The sequence below is a fragment of the Pholcus phalangioides genome, unplaced genomic scaffold (genome assembly GCF_987345545.1).
Source record: "Pholcus phalangioides strain wild (caught in Gottingen) unplaced genomic scaffold, Ppha-v1.0 ptg000031l_1, whole genome shotgun sequence".
NCBI classification, from domain to species: Eukaryota; Metazoa; Arthropoda; class Arachnida; order Araneae; family Pholcidae; genus Pholcus; species Pholcus phalangioides.
Genome location: NW_028301621.1, coordinates 1,549,318 through 1,567,156, shown reverse-complemented (window position 1 = coordinate 1,567,156; position 17,839 = coordinate 1,549,318). Strand labels below are relative to the sequence as shown.

The 17,839-nt window shown below is 34.5% G+C and overlaps 1 protein-coding gene across 1 annotated transcript in view; it reads left to right on the top strand.

Annotated features, from left to right (window-relative positions):
* LOC149066979 (DNA-dependent protein kinase catalytic subunit-like) overlaps positions 1 to 17,839 on the top strand; it is a 133,420-nt gene that overhangs the window by 624 nt on the left and 114,957 nt on the right. The window contains exons 2-11 of the mRNA XM_089252858.1: positions 2,540 to 2,631; positions 3,864 to 3,950; positions 4,443 to 4,520; positions 4,928 to 5,036; positions 5,365 to 5,477; positions 7,822 to 7,921; positions 12,255 to 12,335; positions 14,209 to 14,366; positions 14,652 to 14,714; positions 15,382 to 15,474. Of these exons, the coding sequence (XP_089108984.1) occupies positions 2,540 to 2,631; positions 3,864 to 3,950; positions 4,443 to 4,520; positions 4,928 to 5,036; positions 5,365 to 5,477; positions 7,822 to 7,921; positions 12,255 to 12,335; positions 14,209 to 14,366; positions 14,652 to 14,714; positions 15,382 to 15,474 (974 nt within the window). The remainder of the gene's footprint in view (positions 1 to 2,539; positions 2,632 to 3,863; positions 3,951 to 4,442; positions 4,521 to 4,927; positions 5,037 to 5,364; positions 5,478 to 7,821; positions 7,922 to 12,254; positions 12,336 to 14,208; positions 14,367 to 14,651; positions 14,715 to 15,381; positions 15,475 to 17,839) is intronic.

Below are 17,839 nucleotides of genomic sequence, written 5' to 3'. Positions count from 1 at the left end.
GTATTGGGATCTACAGTTTTTATAGCCGATTCCAAAACAGACGCAGTTCCAGAGGACGGTGATAGCCCCTTCCAAGATCTGAATACTATGAGAAACATTGGTCTATCATAAAATATGAGATCTAACAAACCGATGAAATAAATTATGCTGGACCTATCCTTTTTTTAACGGTCATCCCACACATGCTTACAATGCTTTTAGATAGAGCAGTTATACCGACAGCCAGGGGCTTCCACATCTGGGAATGTGGTTTGCCTTGGTCGTTATTTTCTATGGTCACCCAGGTCACAATTCTTCACGGGTCCCTTTATTAAAAAATATATATGATAGCCCCTGTGCAATCATGTGAAGGAGCAGGGGAGGCTTGAGACAAAATTCTCACCTGTGCAAGACATTCGGTGCCCCTCTGGCATATAAGCCGTATGAGTAAAGTTATCTGGGGAAAACTCGGATTTTTGTATATGTCATGAGTAATATCAGGGGCAGATCTAGAGCTTACTGTTGGGAGGGGGTGTGCCCCCTTACATTGTTGTGGATGGGGTGACCACACATCCTGTATTTTCGGGGCAATCATGGTTTTCTTTCTCTTTCAACTTTTTCTGAGAAAAATGTCCCGTTTCTTTCTATTTTTTAGTTCAAGTTTTCTTGAATTTGTTATTCAATCAAAAATATTGATGCGAGTAATTAAACAATTTTATTGAATGCAATATTATATTCACATTTTGCTTGGGGGGGGGGTGATCAGGATGACCAACCCCACCCTATAGGTATGTGCCTGTGAGATATAACATAGGCAATTTGGTCATTAAAGCTCTTATCCTGGACTTTATATTCACTTACTTTATAAACTTACGCATATTTATTGTATGCAATCTGAGTGGTGTTTCAGTTAGGTGAAATGAATCAGAAATTACAATTGTTTCTGCATATTATTCCATCCAATACAGTCATAGTTTTGAAATTTGCAGAAAAGATTTCTATTTTTTCATTCTCATTTTTGATTTGGAAGATAGATCACAACACTTACATGAATTATCTTTTCGTTCTTTTCAAACCAACCACGACCATGGTCTAGATCAGTGATTCCCATCTTGGGCATTAACGTCCTCTGGGGGGGGGGGGGCAGTAGAAGCTACAGGTATAACATGGGATCCTATGGGTTAGATTGCGTTGGGGGTGGTGGGAGAAAAAAATTTCTGAAGGCGGAGGCGATGGGACAAAAAAGGTTGGAAAACTATGGTCTAGACAAAGTCATTTTAATTAATGCTCATTTGGAAACCATATTCCCATTAAACACTAAACAGTTCGGTGAATGGTGTAAAGGGGAATGGCATATCAAAAGAATGAATAATAGAAAACTTGGAATTAAAACGAGGGACTGAAAATTGACCGATTTTCAGTCTTTGAATAGCAAGATGCTGGAAAATGATATTTACGGAGCAATCACAAATCAGTTAAAAATAAAGAGGGAAAACAAATGTACTCAAATTGAATTTTTTGTGAAAATTAAATCATTCTATTAAATTTCTAATAGTTTAATAATTATTTTATAGTTTTTATTTCTGTAATTTAAGTTGAAAATAATTTAAGTCTAATTTTTTTTATTATTATTATATTTCTGAGAATTTCTAATAAATATTATAGGAATGACTTTGAGAAGTTATCTCAAGTATGTTGAATCAAATTAAGGTAATATAGGCTAATCAAGAGCAAACTCAAAAAGAAACACATCATTTTAAATATGAAATGGGTAAATTTCAGTAAAAGAAGCAAGATCAAACATTCAAAAATGCTTGAAACTGAAAAGAACAAAAGCGCTACTTAGACTTGCATAAGCGGCAAAAACAAGAAAAATAAGTGTTAAAACTAGAGATGTGTGAGGTGAGAGAATATTCTCCTGGATGTAAAAATTGGGGAATAATCAAGAATATTAATTTTTCTTTTAAATAATTTAATTTTTTTGCTTAATTTTATTTATATTGTGAAATTTAAATCTGTTTTCATTGCCTGAAACATTTACAACAAAACAATTTTTGGTATAATCACCTCCAATGACAACGTTTAGTTCGCCTTATATAATCACCTTCATTCTAAGTTACATTACTTATTATAATGCATGTTATTACATATATTCTTGATAATACTCTCTGGAAAGATTTCGGTAACTGAAGAATATTCTCATCGAGGAGAATATTCTCTGGAAGGACTATTATTAATAACTTCAGAATAATTCTTATTTTCTGTAAGAACATTCCCCATTAATTTATGAAAGTAGTCCTTCCAGAGAATATTCTCAAGGATATTTTATGTAACTATATTATAAATAAGAGAAGAATATTCTCATCAAGAACTTATAAAAATATTGTGAAAGTTATTTATAATAGTAATCCTAGCAGAGAATATTCTCCTTGATGAGAGAGAATATTCTCCGATAGATTATTCTTGATAATTTTACATCTTTAGTTAAAACATCTGAATTTCTTCAAAAAAATACACTATTGAAATTTTTTTACTAATTTCTTTTCGATTTCTATTCCAGCTAATATATGCAATCACATTTTTTCAAGCACCTATGGCGTCACTGTATTTTTAAGAACTCTTCTTACTCTGCAAGGAGACAAGGATATTGTGGTAAGATATGCTTCTATTCTCGAATATTTATTTGCTGGCATTTAGTTTGTCCTTTGAATCATCAAACTAAACATTCTTACTTTTATTTTCCTTTTCTTCAAGTTCTTTTTTTCTCTCAAACCCAGCACAACTCTGGTCTATCGCCATGGGAAATTTACTACCAAGTGAGTTGTGCCAGAAGTGTGAGTACCTAACAGTCTTGATGTGCATCTAGTGTTGTCTGATTTTTCATTGCTGCCATCAGAAGTGAAGTGTAATGATTGGATATGTGTACCATTGTTGGCCTGTGGCAAGACTTTTTAACAGGGAGATCAGCTCACGTTCGGGTGTCGAAGGTGGGAACTGCAGAAAATCAACTTCAGCAAGTGAGGGTTGGGGGTGCCAGTGGAGGTTGAAACCTGAGACCTCGCGATGTGAGTCCGTCACTGACCACTCAACTACCACAGCGGCTATTTCTTCAAGTCGATGAAATATTGAAATATTATGTTTTTATTGCAAAAACATATTTCATAGGTTTTTTTAGATCAGTTCTCAACCGGTGCTCTGCGCAGCCCTTGGTGCTTTGTGTGCAGCTAGAGCTTTCAGCCAAAGTGTGCAGCTTTTTTTTAGCAGAACTTTTCCCAAGGGCTTTGCACATTATATATATATCAATATAAAGTCTTTGGTGGTGGCAATGATAGAACTACGGAGACACCCAAATTTGCGTTAGTAATTTGTTCCAAAACTAGCAGTGTAAGTTGAGGTGAATTTTTCCACTGATATATGGTTGAAATAATCAGTTAAATAATTTTCATTAAAATTTAATGTCTATAATCTGTTGTATTTAACGATTATAATTTACTGTATTTGTTTTTACCTATGCTGAATCACTAGTGTAAAAAAAAAAAAAATTGGGATGGCAAAAACTGCAGGAAAATACAGGAATGTTTGAATGTTCTGTAAATTATGGTCACCCTGTTCTTTCTTACCCATATTCAATGTGCATAGTTGAGAGAGTGATCATTTTTAGGACAAAAGGATAGAAATGTGGGTTGACCTAAGTTGAAGTATTACTGTATTTTCACACTTTTGTTTAGGGAATGAAGTGACTTTGTATGATGGTATAATTTGCTTGATGAAAATCTATCGTTTCTAATTATTGATAGGAATTAAGTTATTGAAGCTACCTCACACTAATTGGAAGTTATATGAAATAAATACTGAAATGTAACAATGGTATTTTGTATTTGCAGCCATTGGCAACAAACGCATTCAAGTTTCTTGATGATTTCATGGATCTTATGAAAACGGCTGTTATCTCTTATGGGCTAGAAATCAAGGTATATGCATTTATCATTTATTCCAAGTTTTGTATTTTTTTCATTTGCAAGTGAATGAACAAACCGGTTGCGATTACATAACAGCTTTCTGTCATATGAGTAGCCCCAAAGGTGTGAAACATGTCTCTTGATGTATCTACCATGTACGAATTGTCATGAGCAGTTGTTTCATTGCTTGTCGCATAAATCATTATCACCTGTCATCCTTTTCGCACATTAAATCTCTCTAAGAAAAGGCATAGTACATGTAGTGTAACTTAGACACACCTTGAAGGGAGTTCTTTGTGATTTCTACTATTGCATTTCTAATGCAGGCCTGTGAAATGAATTGTGCCAGGGAAAGGGTCAAGCTAATGATAATTTATAAGAAAATTCATGTAATAATGAATAATAATTTAATGAATGTTTTTGACAAAACAAAAGGGGGATTGCTTTCCATTTAAGGTATCATCTGTATGAGAATCTCATTTTGTGGTTTGGATTTTTCTGCAGGATGTTTGTCAAATATACATGAAACAACACGATGGTTCAGCAACAGTAAAAAAAGCTGCTTTAGTCACATTGTCAAAGGTAATAAGCTTTTTTTTCCCCATAAAAATAACATAGATCACACTGCTCAATATTGCTTTTGTTCTCAAAGATATTTTAGTGATTTTAGAGTGCTGAATCCGAATCTGGCATTGGTTTTGTCAAACTGGCTTTAGTTTTTGAGATTAAGTGAAAATTAAATTTCAATAGTAATACAAACTACACTGAAATAGGGAAGAATATGCATTATTTAAAAAACTAGAGCCAATCCAGCAAAAGTAACACCAGTTTTTAAATCAGCAGTCTAAAAATACCTTAGAAATGGAAAATTTTTTTATCTCATCAAGTTCATTTAAATGAAAATTGCGTGCATATTGTAACCTTTGGTTAAGTATATGCAATGCCATATTGAAGACAATGCATTTTCGGTACAAAATGTTTCATTTTAGGTGTTGGAATTGTGTCACAACACTGACGTTAGAGAAAAATTATGCATAAAACAATTGATCGAAGATTTGTATCTTCAGCTGACAAAACGGTCAAAGCTTCCATCAACTGGTACGCCTAGAAAGATTTTCTTATTATTTATCTTAGTTGATAATAAAAATAGCATATAATACAGAAGGATCAGTTATATTATTTGTCGCAGTAGATTCTACATTATAGTAGTACAATTGTTTGCAGTAAATACTTACAAACATTTTTTTAATGTGTTTTTTTCCTTCACTGTAGCATTTATTCTGAGAAATATTGGAATTTTTTTTTCTGATATTTTTGTGTTTTGTGTTTAAGAAAAGAATTCCCTGAAACATTAATGCTCAAAAATTTTCAGACTAGAACAATTCTGCTTCTCAAAACATTTTACATGCACATATTTTTTTTCTAGTGAAAGAAAATGTCTTGTGCATTCTGGGTATAATATCTCATTACTACCCGGAAGATTTTGAAGTATATGCTGACAGGATGCTGATGGTTTTCCTGCAAGAATTGCAAGCTCAGGTTTGGTTAATCTTTTTTAAAGCTGATTTCAGGTAATCATTAAATTACTGCGATGTTAAGGTTTTTTTTTTTACTGTAATTTTTTTTATGTTACATTGAATAGCTGTTTAGTAGTCGCCATGATCTAAATCACAAATCATTGTTTGGTTATCTTTTGTTACAATTGTGAGTCATTTGTCTAGAACAGTGATGGGTAAACTTTTGTAGTAGCGGGCCAAAGAACAAAAAGAAAAAATTTCGGCAGGCTGGACATGGTTGGACATTGATTCATATTGTATTCACCCGCATTAGCTGGCATGTTGTAATAATATAAAACTCGAGAGACAACAACTTTTTGAATGTTGTGGTCTGCTCTGCTCACGACTCAATGGATTTTCAATTCAATGGATTCAACCAATTCAATGGATTTTTAAAATAAAGATATTTAAGCATTTTTTAGAATCACTTACTGAAATTTCTCTGCATACTGGTCTATTTTGTTGTTTCCCGACATGCCAGCTAATATGGGAAAATACGGTAATTGAAATTTTTATGCTCAGAAATTAAGTGGCGGAATGTGTTGTATTCTTTGAAGACTGCCACGGTTTCATTTCAAATGAGACACAAAAGTTTATCCCTAACAATTGTGTATAAATAGTGTAATAATGTATATAAAATGTGCATAAATAGATATATTTTAATTACTTTATGCATATTCATTGCATAAGTGTAATATTTTTACATATGCGAAAGTTTTAAATCAATTTCAATTTAAATTCTCACAACTACAGCCAAATCTCGTTTTAAAGAATACAGTTATAGCAAAAATCTTGTATTAATGAACACTTTTCTAATCCCTCAAATAAGTTTACATAGAAACAATGCAAACAACCTGAAATTCCTTTATAAAGAAATTTTGTTATAACAAAATAATTTCTCCAGTCTCTTGGAGTTTGTTATAATCGGATTCGACTGTATATCTTCCATATGTGAAAAAAACCAAAAACAACTTTGTTAAATGAATTTTTTAAAACTGATCTTGAAAATTTATACTATTATTTTGAAATCTGCAGCGGCCTGAATAAAACCCCTAAGTGGGCCGTAGTTTGCCCATCATTAGTCTAGGATTAAGTAAGAACATTTGGGCAAATGCAGCGATGCCTCGGCTAATCAAAATAATTAGTTCCAGAATCACATTCTTTAGCCAAATCAGGATTTTTCATAGGTTTCTATGGAAATTCATTTAATTTGTTCCATGAACAGCCCAAAACTGGAAAGTAAGTTTCATAAAACACAAAGAATAACTATAAAGAAAATAGAAACTGGCCGAAAGCTGAGATGCAACTTCACAATTGGTTGAAGGAGTTTAAAGCAAGATGGAAAAACTGAACGTCTTTTTATTTTACACCATGTACGCTATGTAGTTGGATTCATCAGCTATAATGAAAAAAACTGTGTGAGGTGGTGTGCTATGTGATATAGTTAGCTCATTTCTCTCTCACACATATGCAGATAGAAGTTCCTAGAAGAACAGGACTGTTTAGTTTTGTTTAGTTTTTTGTTGTTTTAATTTTTCCTCTAACCTTAACTATTCATTTTACATAAAATGGCTCAATTTTTCTGAATGGTGTATCTTGAAATTGATTCCGAGGTGAAAATAAATTAATCTGGCTCACACACATAAGTAACTGTTACTCATTGAATTCATTTTGATTTTGCACAGAAATTTAGCTTACAAAACCAGTTTTATATTATCACATGCATCCAGGACCGTCTTAAGTCATCATGGGCTTCCGGGCTAATTAATTTTTCTGAGGCGCTACCTGGAAAATTCTCAAAAAACGCAACTATTGCTCGTTTTTCTGAGACCCCACTTCTCTTGAGGCCCCTGACCATGCGTTGAGACAGCCCTGCATGCATCCATATCAATCAAAATATATTGTATGACATAATGTCGCTCTCCACTTGTTAATGCAAGATATACAGAAAGCTGGATGTAAAATGCATTGATATGAACAATCCATGTTTGCTAGCTGAGGCAGAAAAACATTTAAAAAAAACTTAGTTAGCCAAAAAATTCATAAGCCTACTTGAGGCATTCATTAGCTGAGATATCACCAGATTTTGAAGTGAAGTGAGAAAAAAAATAAGGATTGCGAATTAAAGTGGCAAATTTTTGTGTACAGAGAATAATTATATAAATTCAATAGATTTATTTTTTGAATTCTAAAATTATTTTATTCACAAGTATTGGTTCCAATTACAAATTCATATTTTGGTGATATTTATTAGGAGTGTATGTAGTAACAAGATAGATAGTATGTAGATAACAACAGTGTATGCAAAGTAATTATATATTTTTTAGATAAATGCAAAGACGAAGAAACCAGAGGCATCTGTTGTGGTTGGTTGCTTGTTGGGTTTGAAAGAGCATCTGTATAATTTTGCTGTCTCTGATACAGAAGGTACTTTTCGAATCTATAAGAAATGGGGGAAAAGGGTTTTGTAGAGATGTAAAATTCTCGAGAATAATCTTTCGGAGAATATTCTCATCGAGGAGAATATTTTAGAATATTCTCTGCTAGGACTACTATTATAAATAACTTCACAATATTCTTATAAGTTCTTGATGAGAATATTCCCTTATTTATAATATAGTTACATATGATATCCTTGAGAATATTCTCTGGAAGGACTACTTTCATAAATTACTGGGGAATATTCTTACAGAAAATAATACTAATTATTCTGAAGTTATTAATAATAGTCCTTCCAGAGAATATTCTCCTCGATGAGAATATTCTTCAGTTACCGAAATCTTTCCAGAGAGTATTATCAAGAATATATGTAATAACATGCATTATAATAAATAATGCAAATACAAGTACAACGCCACAACAGGCAAAATGCCCAACGAGGTGGCTGAGAAAAAGATGCCCATAAAAATATGAGCATCAAATCTCAATAAATAACTTGAGAATTATTATTATTTTTGTATAAGAATATTCTCTAGTAATTTGTAATAGTAGTCCTTTGAGAGAATATTCTCCAGAGAATGTCCCTGTCTCACTTCCCATCAAGAAGATGGGTATATTGAAGTTTGTAGACCACAATATTAAAGTTTGGAAGCAAGAAAATTAAACCAACATGGTTGAATTGCACAACTTTTAAAGAAATGTGAGTGATACAGAATTTAAGTGTATGTACATTAAAAAAACAACAGTTCTGTATCTTCTTAGAATGAAGGTGATTCATTTTTACCTGATTGGAAGAATAATAATTTTGTATTTACTGCTTTTTTGATCTTGGATAGTAACTAACATTAATCATTCAAAATTATGGTGCACATTCAAAGTTATGGTGCACATTTTGTGTATAGGTGACACAACAGTTCTCATAACAAAGCAGTTGGGTACATAGGCCTATTCTAAGTTTTTTGACTTTGATGATATCCAAAAACATTCAATTGTCTTCTGTATTTTTAGGGCATGCAGAGGCATAAACAGTATTTACAATGCTCAGCAGAGCCAAAAATGAAAGTGCTTCATTTGTCAAAAACAATTACACTGACATTGAGCGTTAAAATTTAAACAAATCCTTTTAAAAAACAGATGGAAAATGTGTAATAAAACTATCTAGTTCACCTTGACTTATTTATATCGGACCTTGTAATTTATACATTTTGCACTGTGCTCTTGGAAGTGGTGTTGAAAGAGCGTCATTCTTAGAAACTTGCATGCCTTCATAATTTGCTGTGTGCATTGTCGAAAAGAGTTGATAGACTAGACTGTGGACTCCAAAAAAGTATGTAATATATATTGTGACGAGAGAGAAGAATTATATGTGGTTGCTAATACCGTATTTTTTGGCTAAAAATTGTTTTTGTTACCAAGTCATTTCTGTCATTTTGCTTTGGCTCGAGTCAATCTTACAGGATACTGAAATTGTGTGCTATGAATTTTTTTTTTTTAATTTTTCAAATTTTTTCAAAATGTTTGAAAATTTTTAGGGATTTTTTTATTGCTATGATTATGTTTTCTAAGGGAGGTACCCTCCCCTGTCCACTTTTTCTAATTTTTTGAAGGGAGCCCTGATACTGTTATACATTCTAAACTCCTGCTCTCAGCCTACAATTTAGTAACTACACAAAGAAAATTTTTCATACCAATGCCAATTTTTTAGTGACAATGGCAACCTGGCACTTATCCAGTCCTGTGTCAATCTATACAGGGAGATTCAAAACTCAATGTACAGATTTTTATAGGAGGTAGAAAACACAAGAACAAAACAGAATCGCAGGAAACCCCAACCTGCTCAGCTGGAGGATAAACAAAGATGCAGAAATGACAAGCCAATAATGGGTGGTAAAACTCTTTATTTAGCAATACTTTACACGAGGACAGTATATGTACACGTCAAGTTTCACAACAAGTGCTCAAAGTTTTTATCATGTACAGTTATGCATTCTTCACAATGGTGATGCATTGATTGTCAAACCCCTTCAAAAATACCTGGCATTTTGTGGACGTTTGCAACTGTGATGGAGATCCTTGTGATGAGGTCTGTGTCAGAGTCAATGGGCATCTCATAGATCATGGCTTTCAGGGTCCCCCACAAGAAGAAATCTGGGCTAGATAAATCGGGTGATCGTGATGGCCATAGGATGGTTCCACCATGCCCAATCCACAGAGGCTCAAATAAGTTCAAGTAATCATGACATGGAAAAAATGAGCTGAAGCCCCATCATTTTAGAACCACATTGCATTCAGAATAGACACAGGAACAATGTTGAGTAATTCCCGTAGTACCACCTCCATAAAAACGTGATACTTACGGCCATCTAGTTGGGGTGGTAAGAGGTAGGTGCCAATTAAGTAATCACCAATAATACCCGCCCATGCATTCATGGAGAAGTGTTTTTGGACAGCATGTGGGTGCATACTTCGTGGGTTGTCGTGGCTCCACACATGAACATTGTGTTGATTGAAGATCCCTTCACGAGAGAAAATGGCTTCATCTGTGAACAGAATGAAGGTTGGAAACGCTGGGTTCTTGTTCCATTTGTCCAAGTACCTGTGTGCGAATTCCACATGTCGAGGATAATTCTTATACTGCAATGACTGGACCCGTTGCAAATGATATGGATGTAAATGCTCCCTGTGTAATGTGTGCACACTGGATTAAGATACTGCAATATCACGGGCAATGGTTTGTGTGCTTGTACCAGGAGCTTCTTCCACTTGACGCAATGTCAAGTAAAAGACGCTCCGTAGAAGAGGCATTCTTCTAAGGCAGTTGTGCGTGTCATTCATGGCCGCTATGTATCTGCTGCTGCTGAATGTCCTGAATTCCTGAATTCACACGGGTTACGGTGCACATTCCTAAACATTTGGTGACGGGGTACACTTCTGTTCAGCATGCAACTGTGCCGTAGTCCTTCTCTTGCTGTCAACTGCATCATATGTAAAGTGCATGTCCGCCATTTCAGTGTTCATAAATTGTTGCATGCTCTCAATAAGTAATAAGAACTATAAATGACTAGCGCTGCATTCCAACTATAGCGCTGGTGAACAGTGTCCTCCATCAGATATAACAGCACTCTCAAGCATGCATAACTTAATAGTAAGAATTTTGAGCACTTGTTGCAAAGCTCAATGTGTACACATACTGTTCTAAAACCTAATTTTGTAAAAATGAACTAAGCGACACATTTACAGATTGTTCTGGAACTGTGTCGCGGGTCACTTAAACACTTAAGTGATCCATAGCACATTTAGAGATCCCTTGAGTGACATATGGCACAGTTTTAGAGCACTTAAGCAGCCCCTCCCCCAGTGTGGTTCTACATCACTCAAGTTACCCGCAGCACATCCCCAGATTACTTAGGTGATCCGCGGCATAATTATGGATCTTGTTGGGGGCAGAGCGTGCGGACTGAGCTGAAGAAAAAAAAACAACGATCGGAAGTTCATTCTGAACTCTAACTTTTATTTCATAAAAGTTGCAAAAAAAAAAACAAGATAATTTTTGTTAACAAATCGAATCCCGACATACATACATGCCGAAAAAGCAGACATCACATCATATAGAGAAAAAAACCAGTCTATATATCCGTGCTCTCTTGAGGGTGAGAGCACGCCGCCGCCGATTTGCATACAGCGTCAGAACAACCGGTTCCCGCACGTGCATGGAGAGAAAAAAAAGGGAAACAATCCAACAGATCACTTGAGTGATGTGTGGCACAGTTCCAAAGCATTCTAGCGGCCTGGACACATTTCCAGATCACTTGGATCCACAAAACATTTAGAGATCACTAAAGTTGTTCTGTAGGGGACTTATTAATAGGGAGAATGTTAGTTCAGGTGCCCACGAACTATCGATAGGTTTTCTCATTTTTGGCACACCGAGTAAGATGCCATTAAGAATATTTAGTATTTTTATAAAGAGTGGTTGATGATAGCATCATTAACCCTCCCCCATCTTGTCAGCAAATCGGAAACCCCCCATCGATGCTGACGTAATATTTGAACGACTCCTTTAGCATTCTGAATAACCACTACTCCCACTATGTCATTTTTATTACCAGGGAAAATTTCTAGTGATTTTGGTATTTAAAACTAGAAATATGAAAAAAAGCCCACAAAATTAATATTCCAGTCATTGAAAAAATGAGAGAAAATTTTAACTTCTTTGCCATTTGTTTTCTAATTGACCTCCTATTATGATAAAAGCAAAATTTAGGGATGAAAGGTAAAATTAGTTAAGGTCTTGAAGTGTTTAATGATTTCTTTTTTTCAGATGTCAAGAAATCAAGTCAAATTTTCGACTGCATTAGAAAGGCAATTCACGTTGGTTCTAAAAATTATTCTGTGTGTACAGGTCAGTAATAATTGCAGAAAAATTATCTATTGTGAATGATACTCTTATTGTGTTTGCTAGCATAGAAGACATGCTCACTCTTCCTTCACACAGTTTGTATATGCTATCAAATACGTCGTAACATAATTTTTATACCCTTTGCAGAGAGAGAGCAGGTATATCTTCAACACGATACTTACATAACTTGTGATTTAGGTAGTTGCCATTTTCACTTCTAATGTTGATAGATGGCAGCACCATTGGGACACTAAACATGCATAATTTTGACACCATAAAATATGTTAAAGCCATACATACACACAGAACCATGTTCCGGCATATAGGATTTGTTAGAAATTCCTCAGAGAAATGTTTACGAGGTGCATGTGTAAGTGTGTCTCATACCAGGGGTGCACAACTTTTTCTGTCTGTGAGCCAGATATGCAGTATTTCTGCTGCTCGCAAGCCATGTGACCTGTATTTTATGGAACATATCATTATTTTGGCCATACAGCTTTTTTTTATTATTCCCTGTTTTTCCTTGTACTTTTAATGTATTTGAATTTTTATTCTTTACTGAAGTCAAGGATTAAGATTTCATAAATTTAAGAAAAAATGGTAATTATGACTTTAGTTATAATTAATCATAATAACTAGTCATATAAATACAGGGTGATTATAATTAAAGTTCTTGTACTAAGTAGTTTTTCTCAAAAGCTGCTTAGCCGAATACATTCAAATTTTTAGGATATCTTGACGAGACCGGGGAGAGAGATTTATGAAATTTAAAAAAAAAGTAATTGCTTAATTTTCGACCACCAGATGAAAAAGTGGTGCTTTTTATTGAATTTTCTTTTTTTCCCCATGGACCATATAGTGTGTATACCAAGTTTCAATCGAATACATCCTCCAGAATGGACGCTACATAGGTTAGAGTAGTGTCAGTATTCTTACATGTGCTACATTAGTCTGAGCAGTGTCAGTATACTGATGGGTGCTACATTGGTCTGAGCAGTGTCAGTATACTGATGGGTGCTACATTGGTCTGAGCAGTGTCATTACACTGATGGGTGCTACATTGGTCTGAGCAGTGTCAATATGCTGAAACCACTTGGAACTATGTAGCATCCATTCTAGGTAGATGTATTCCATTGAAACTTGATGGACCATGGGACCTGTATAGACTATGGGAAAATGTAAAATGTAGTTAGGATAAGCAGTTTTCGAGAAAAACTACTCAGAGTACACGAACTTTAATTATAATCACCCTGTATATTCTCACATATTTGTCAAACATAATTTTTTTATGAAATATATTATGTGAATTACATTTTTTTATCTATTGCAACTTGCAGTGTCCTCATTCTCATAAATCAGATGAGATAAATGGGAAAAATATGTAGATTGTGAATTATTTTTATATTCTTTGGTCATGTGTTCAAGATGTGAATAAGCAGAGCAAAAAAATCAATTAGTTGCATTTTGAAACATGATATCATGATACAAAAGTAGCAGCAAATTTTTTCAATCTCTGAACATGTATAAAACACAGTATTTGTGTATTTAGTATTAGGCTGGTGATAATTAGGTTGAAGAAAATGCTTGATTATTATTATCGTTATCAAATTACAGACAAAACGTGTTTGCTACGGTGAAAGCTATTATTTTATTCAGATTTGCATACCTATTTAGTATTTAATATAGATTGATATTGTCTTTTGAATGTATCATGTGATCCTTATCCAGAATTCCTTATCCAAGATATTCCTTTCAGAACGGAATCAACTACCAAACCAAACACTGTGTGTATTTCTGAGCATACGATTTGCATTGCTGCCAATAAGCTGTGACCAAATGATCCATATATAACACATTCCATATGTTTTCCTTACAGCTGGTCTGCAACTACTCGCTGCTCATTCACGTCAGTTCTCTGCACATATTTATCAACATTCCCAAGAACTGTACGAAACAGTTTCTGGATACATCAATTGTGGACATAATGAGCTGCAGAAAATTGCTTATGTTGCCCTGGTTGAAATATTGAAACAAGTAAAAAATTCACTGGTTTATTCTTTTGTGAAAAAAAACAAACTTTTTTTTAGCCTGGGATTACACTATAAAAAATATACTTTTGAAATATAATCCCATCCTTAGATATTAAAAAAATATATAATTTATTTTTTAAATCTGGTGGAGTCCCATTTAAATCCTCCATTGTAAATTTTAAAATCAAAGAAAAAAAGAACTATATCAGTTTTGTAGGTGTTAAATTTCTTATGTAAAACTTTTTTGACTGTATTTAGAATGAAATGAAATGGTTATTTTTCTATACAGATCTCAAACAGGCTACCTTCTATGATTGAAGAAGATAACGATTCTGCAAGGAGTTTGTTTAATGTATGAATTTTATATAATTTTGGTACGATATCATTAGATACATGGATTTTATATGTTCAATTTGTGAGATGTTATATTAATTCAGGGATGAAAGAGCTGTTACCTTCCCTGTTCTTCTCAATTCATGTTTTGTTTGAATGCAATCACTATTATGGTTGTAATTGGTAAGAGCATAATATGTTAAGAGACATAGCTCTAAAACTCAAAAGAAATACAGTGGTACTTCTTAATAATAGGCACCTACAGGACAGAAAGCTTTGCCTTCTAACGGGGGAGTCTCGGTTAATAGTTAATGAAATACATCAAAGCCCACGGGATTTAAAAAGTACCTGTTAATGAGAAATGTCAGCTTATGAGAATTTTTTTCCCATTTGTTGTTCTATTGTATTATAGTTATTTTGGCTTGATATCAATATTCCTGTGGTGTGAATTTAACATGAAGTTGAAACTATAGCATTGTGACATATAGCTGTATATGAAAGCAAGAACAAATTATTTTATTTTTTCACTTAAAAACAAGAATACATTTTTTTATTTACTTACAAGAGAAATTAGTTAAATTTGGCTTATAATTTTTGAACTATTTAAGCTTTTTTTTATGTGCATTCTATAATATTGCATTATTATGACAAAAAAAACCCAATTACTTGTCTTTCTCTTTATTCAGTTTTTGATGGAAAAGTTCAAAGATACATTCCTCAAAACATCAGAATCAAGACAAATCAGAATCGCTGTTGTTGGATATGGTTACTTTGCAGGTGTATGGTCATTTTTTCTATTAATTTCTGATTTGTATGTATTTATAAACTTGCACTAAGTACAGTCAACGCTTGTTATAATGACCCCGCATTATAGCGAACATTCCACTACAATGACCGGATAAGTCCCAAATGTTTTCATAGAATGACTATCATGTATGTTTTGCTTTCAATACAATGACCCTTACAATATAATGTCCATTTTCAATGAGACGAAGGAGGTCGTTATATAGAGCACAACTGTAGATGCTAAAACATTATTTTTTTAATCACACAAAAACAGTTTAATGGACATGTTTCTGAATGATAAATGATATAATTTATCATTGATTATATAAATGATTTATTATTTGCATGATAAATGATATAGCTTACAAAAATAAATTTATTATTGCACATTTCTTTAGAGTAGCAGTTTTCAACCAATGTGCTGTGAGAGGGTCGTAGGTGTGCTGTAACAAATTCTATAGGACATAAACCACATTATTTTTCTTATGAACATAAACATAATGAGTTCAAATTTTATAACATTAAGTTTAAGAACCTAAATTAAGATCTTTATAATGTCTGTGTATTAAGTATTTAACTGAAAATGAGAATTCCAAGTAATATCTCACCTGAAAGAACAAAACACGTAAGCAAGACAGTTGAACAGTATATAATTTTTAGCATTCAGTAAATTTCTTTACAAAAATATGATATATTTTTACTTTGCCGACCATTCTAATCAATTCATTTATTCACTGCTCAAAACAATTAGGGGAGCACATGGTTGTAACAAAATTACGCAAAGATGTATACCAATAAGTAACATAAAATGAATCATCCATAATTTAAAGCCTAGCAGGAAACGGAAGAAGAAAACTTCATATGCAAATCAAAGTTCAAAGTTCAAAGCATTCAGTAAATTTCTTTACAAAAATATGATATATTTTTACTTTGCCGACCATTCTAATCAATTCATTTATTCACTGCTCAAAACAATTAGGGGAGCACATGGTTGTAACAAAATTACGCAAAGATGTATACCAATAAGTAACATAAAATGAATCATCCATAATTTAAAGCCTAGCAGGAAACGGAAGAAGAAAACTTCATATGCAAATCAAAGTTCATGACGTCAAAAACCAGAAAAAGGAGATAAAAGCAGAAATTGGGATGTTGCAGAGAACGTCTGTTTTAATGCCGTAACTGTGAAATTCGATTGCGCAGTATTTTTTTTTTGAGACAAGGTGACTTGAGGATGTCTCAACAACGTGATTTACCGGAATCCATGGCATGGCGTGTTATAGGCAGAATGGAATCCTGGCAAACATAACGTTGTGTCGCGGACGCTGTTGGAGTCGCCAGAAGTGTTGTTGCAAGGCTGTGGAATCGATTCCAAGAAACAGGAAATGTTAGACGTCGACCAGGGCAAGGTCGGCCACGCGCCACTACAGCAACTGAGGACCGGTATATACAGTTAACAGCCCGTCGAAACAGAACAGAGAATGCTACGCAGCTGCAAAGACGGTTGCTCTTGGCAACATGACGAAAGGTGTCAGCCAAACAGTGCGTAATCGGCTCCATGAGGGAGGGCTCTATGCACGTAGGCCAATGGTCTGCATTCCGTTGACCCCACGCCACCGTGCGGCCCGAAGAAGATGGGCTGCTGAACATCGAGATTGGGAGCAACATGATTGAAGCCAAGTGCTGTTTACAGACGAGTCCCGATTCAGTCTGGAGTGTGACATCCGACGTGTTCTGGTATGGAGGGACAGGGGCACTCGAAATAACCCCGCATTCGTTCGTGAAAGGTCACAATACAGACGAACTGGTTGGATGGTATGGGGTGGAATCAGCATAGGCGGACGTACGGACCTGCATATTATTCGGAATGGCACTTTGATGGCCCGAAGGTATGCAGACGAGATACTGTTACCTCATGTCATCCCTTACGCTGGAGCCATTGGAGATTCCTTTGTTTTCCAGGATGATAATGCCCGACCGCATAGAGCTCGTCTGGTGGAGAACATGCTTGAAGCTGAAACAATACAGCGTATGGAATGGCCAGAGTGCTCTCCTGACCTGAATCCAATCGGACATGCTCGGACGATGCATTGCTGTGCGACCAAGGCCGCCTGTTACTGTCCAAGACTTGCAGATTGCACTTCTTGAGGAGTGGAACAGTATTCCCCAAAGTCTGATTGATAACCTCATCACATCCATGGCAAACAGGTGTGCAGCAGTCTTAGCTGTTCGAGGAGACCACACGCCCTATTAAAACTCATGCATCATGTCTAAACAGTACTTTTTTTTATCGTTTACATGTAACCAAATTGTTGCCCTAAATCATCTTTTCATGTTTTTTCCATATTTTCAAAGAAT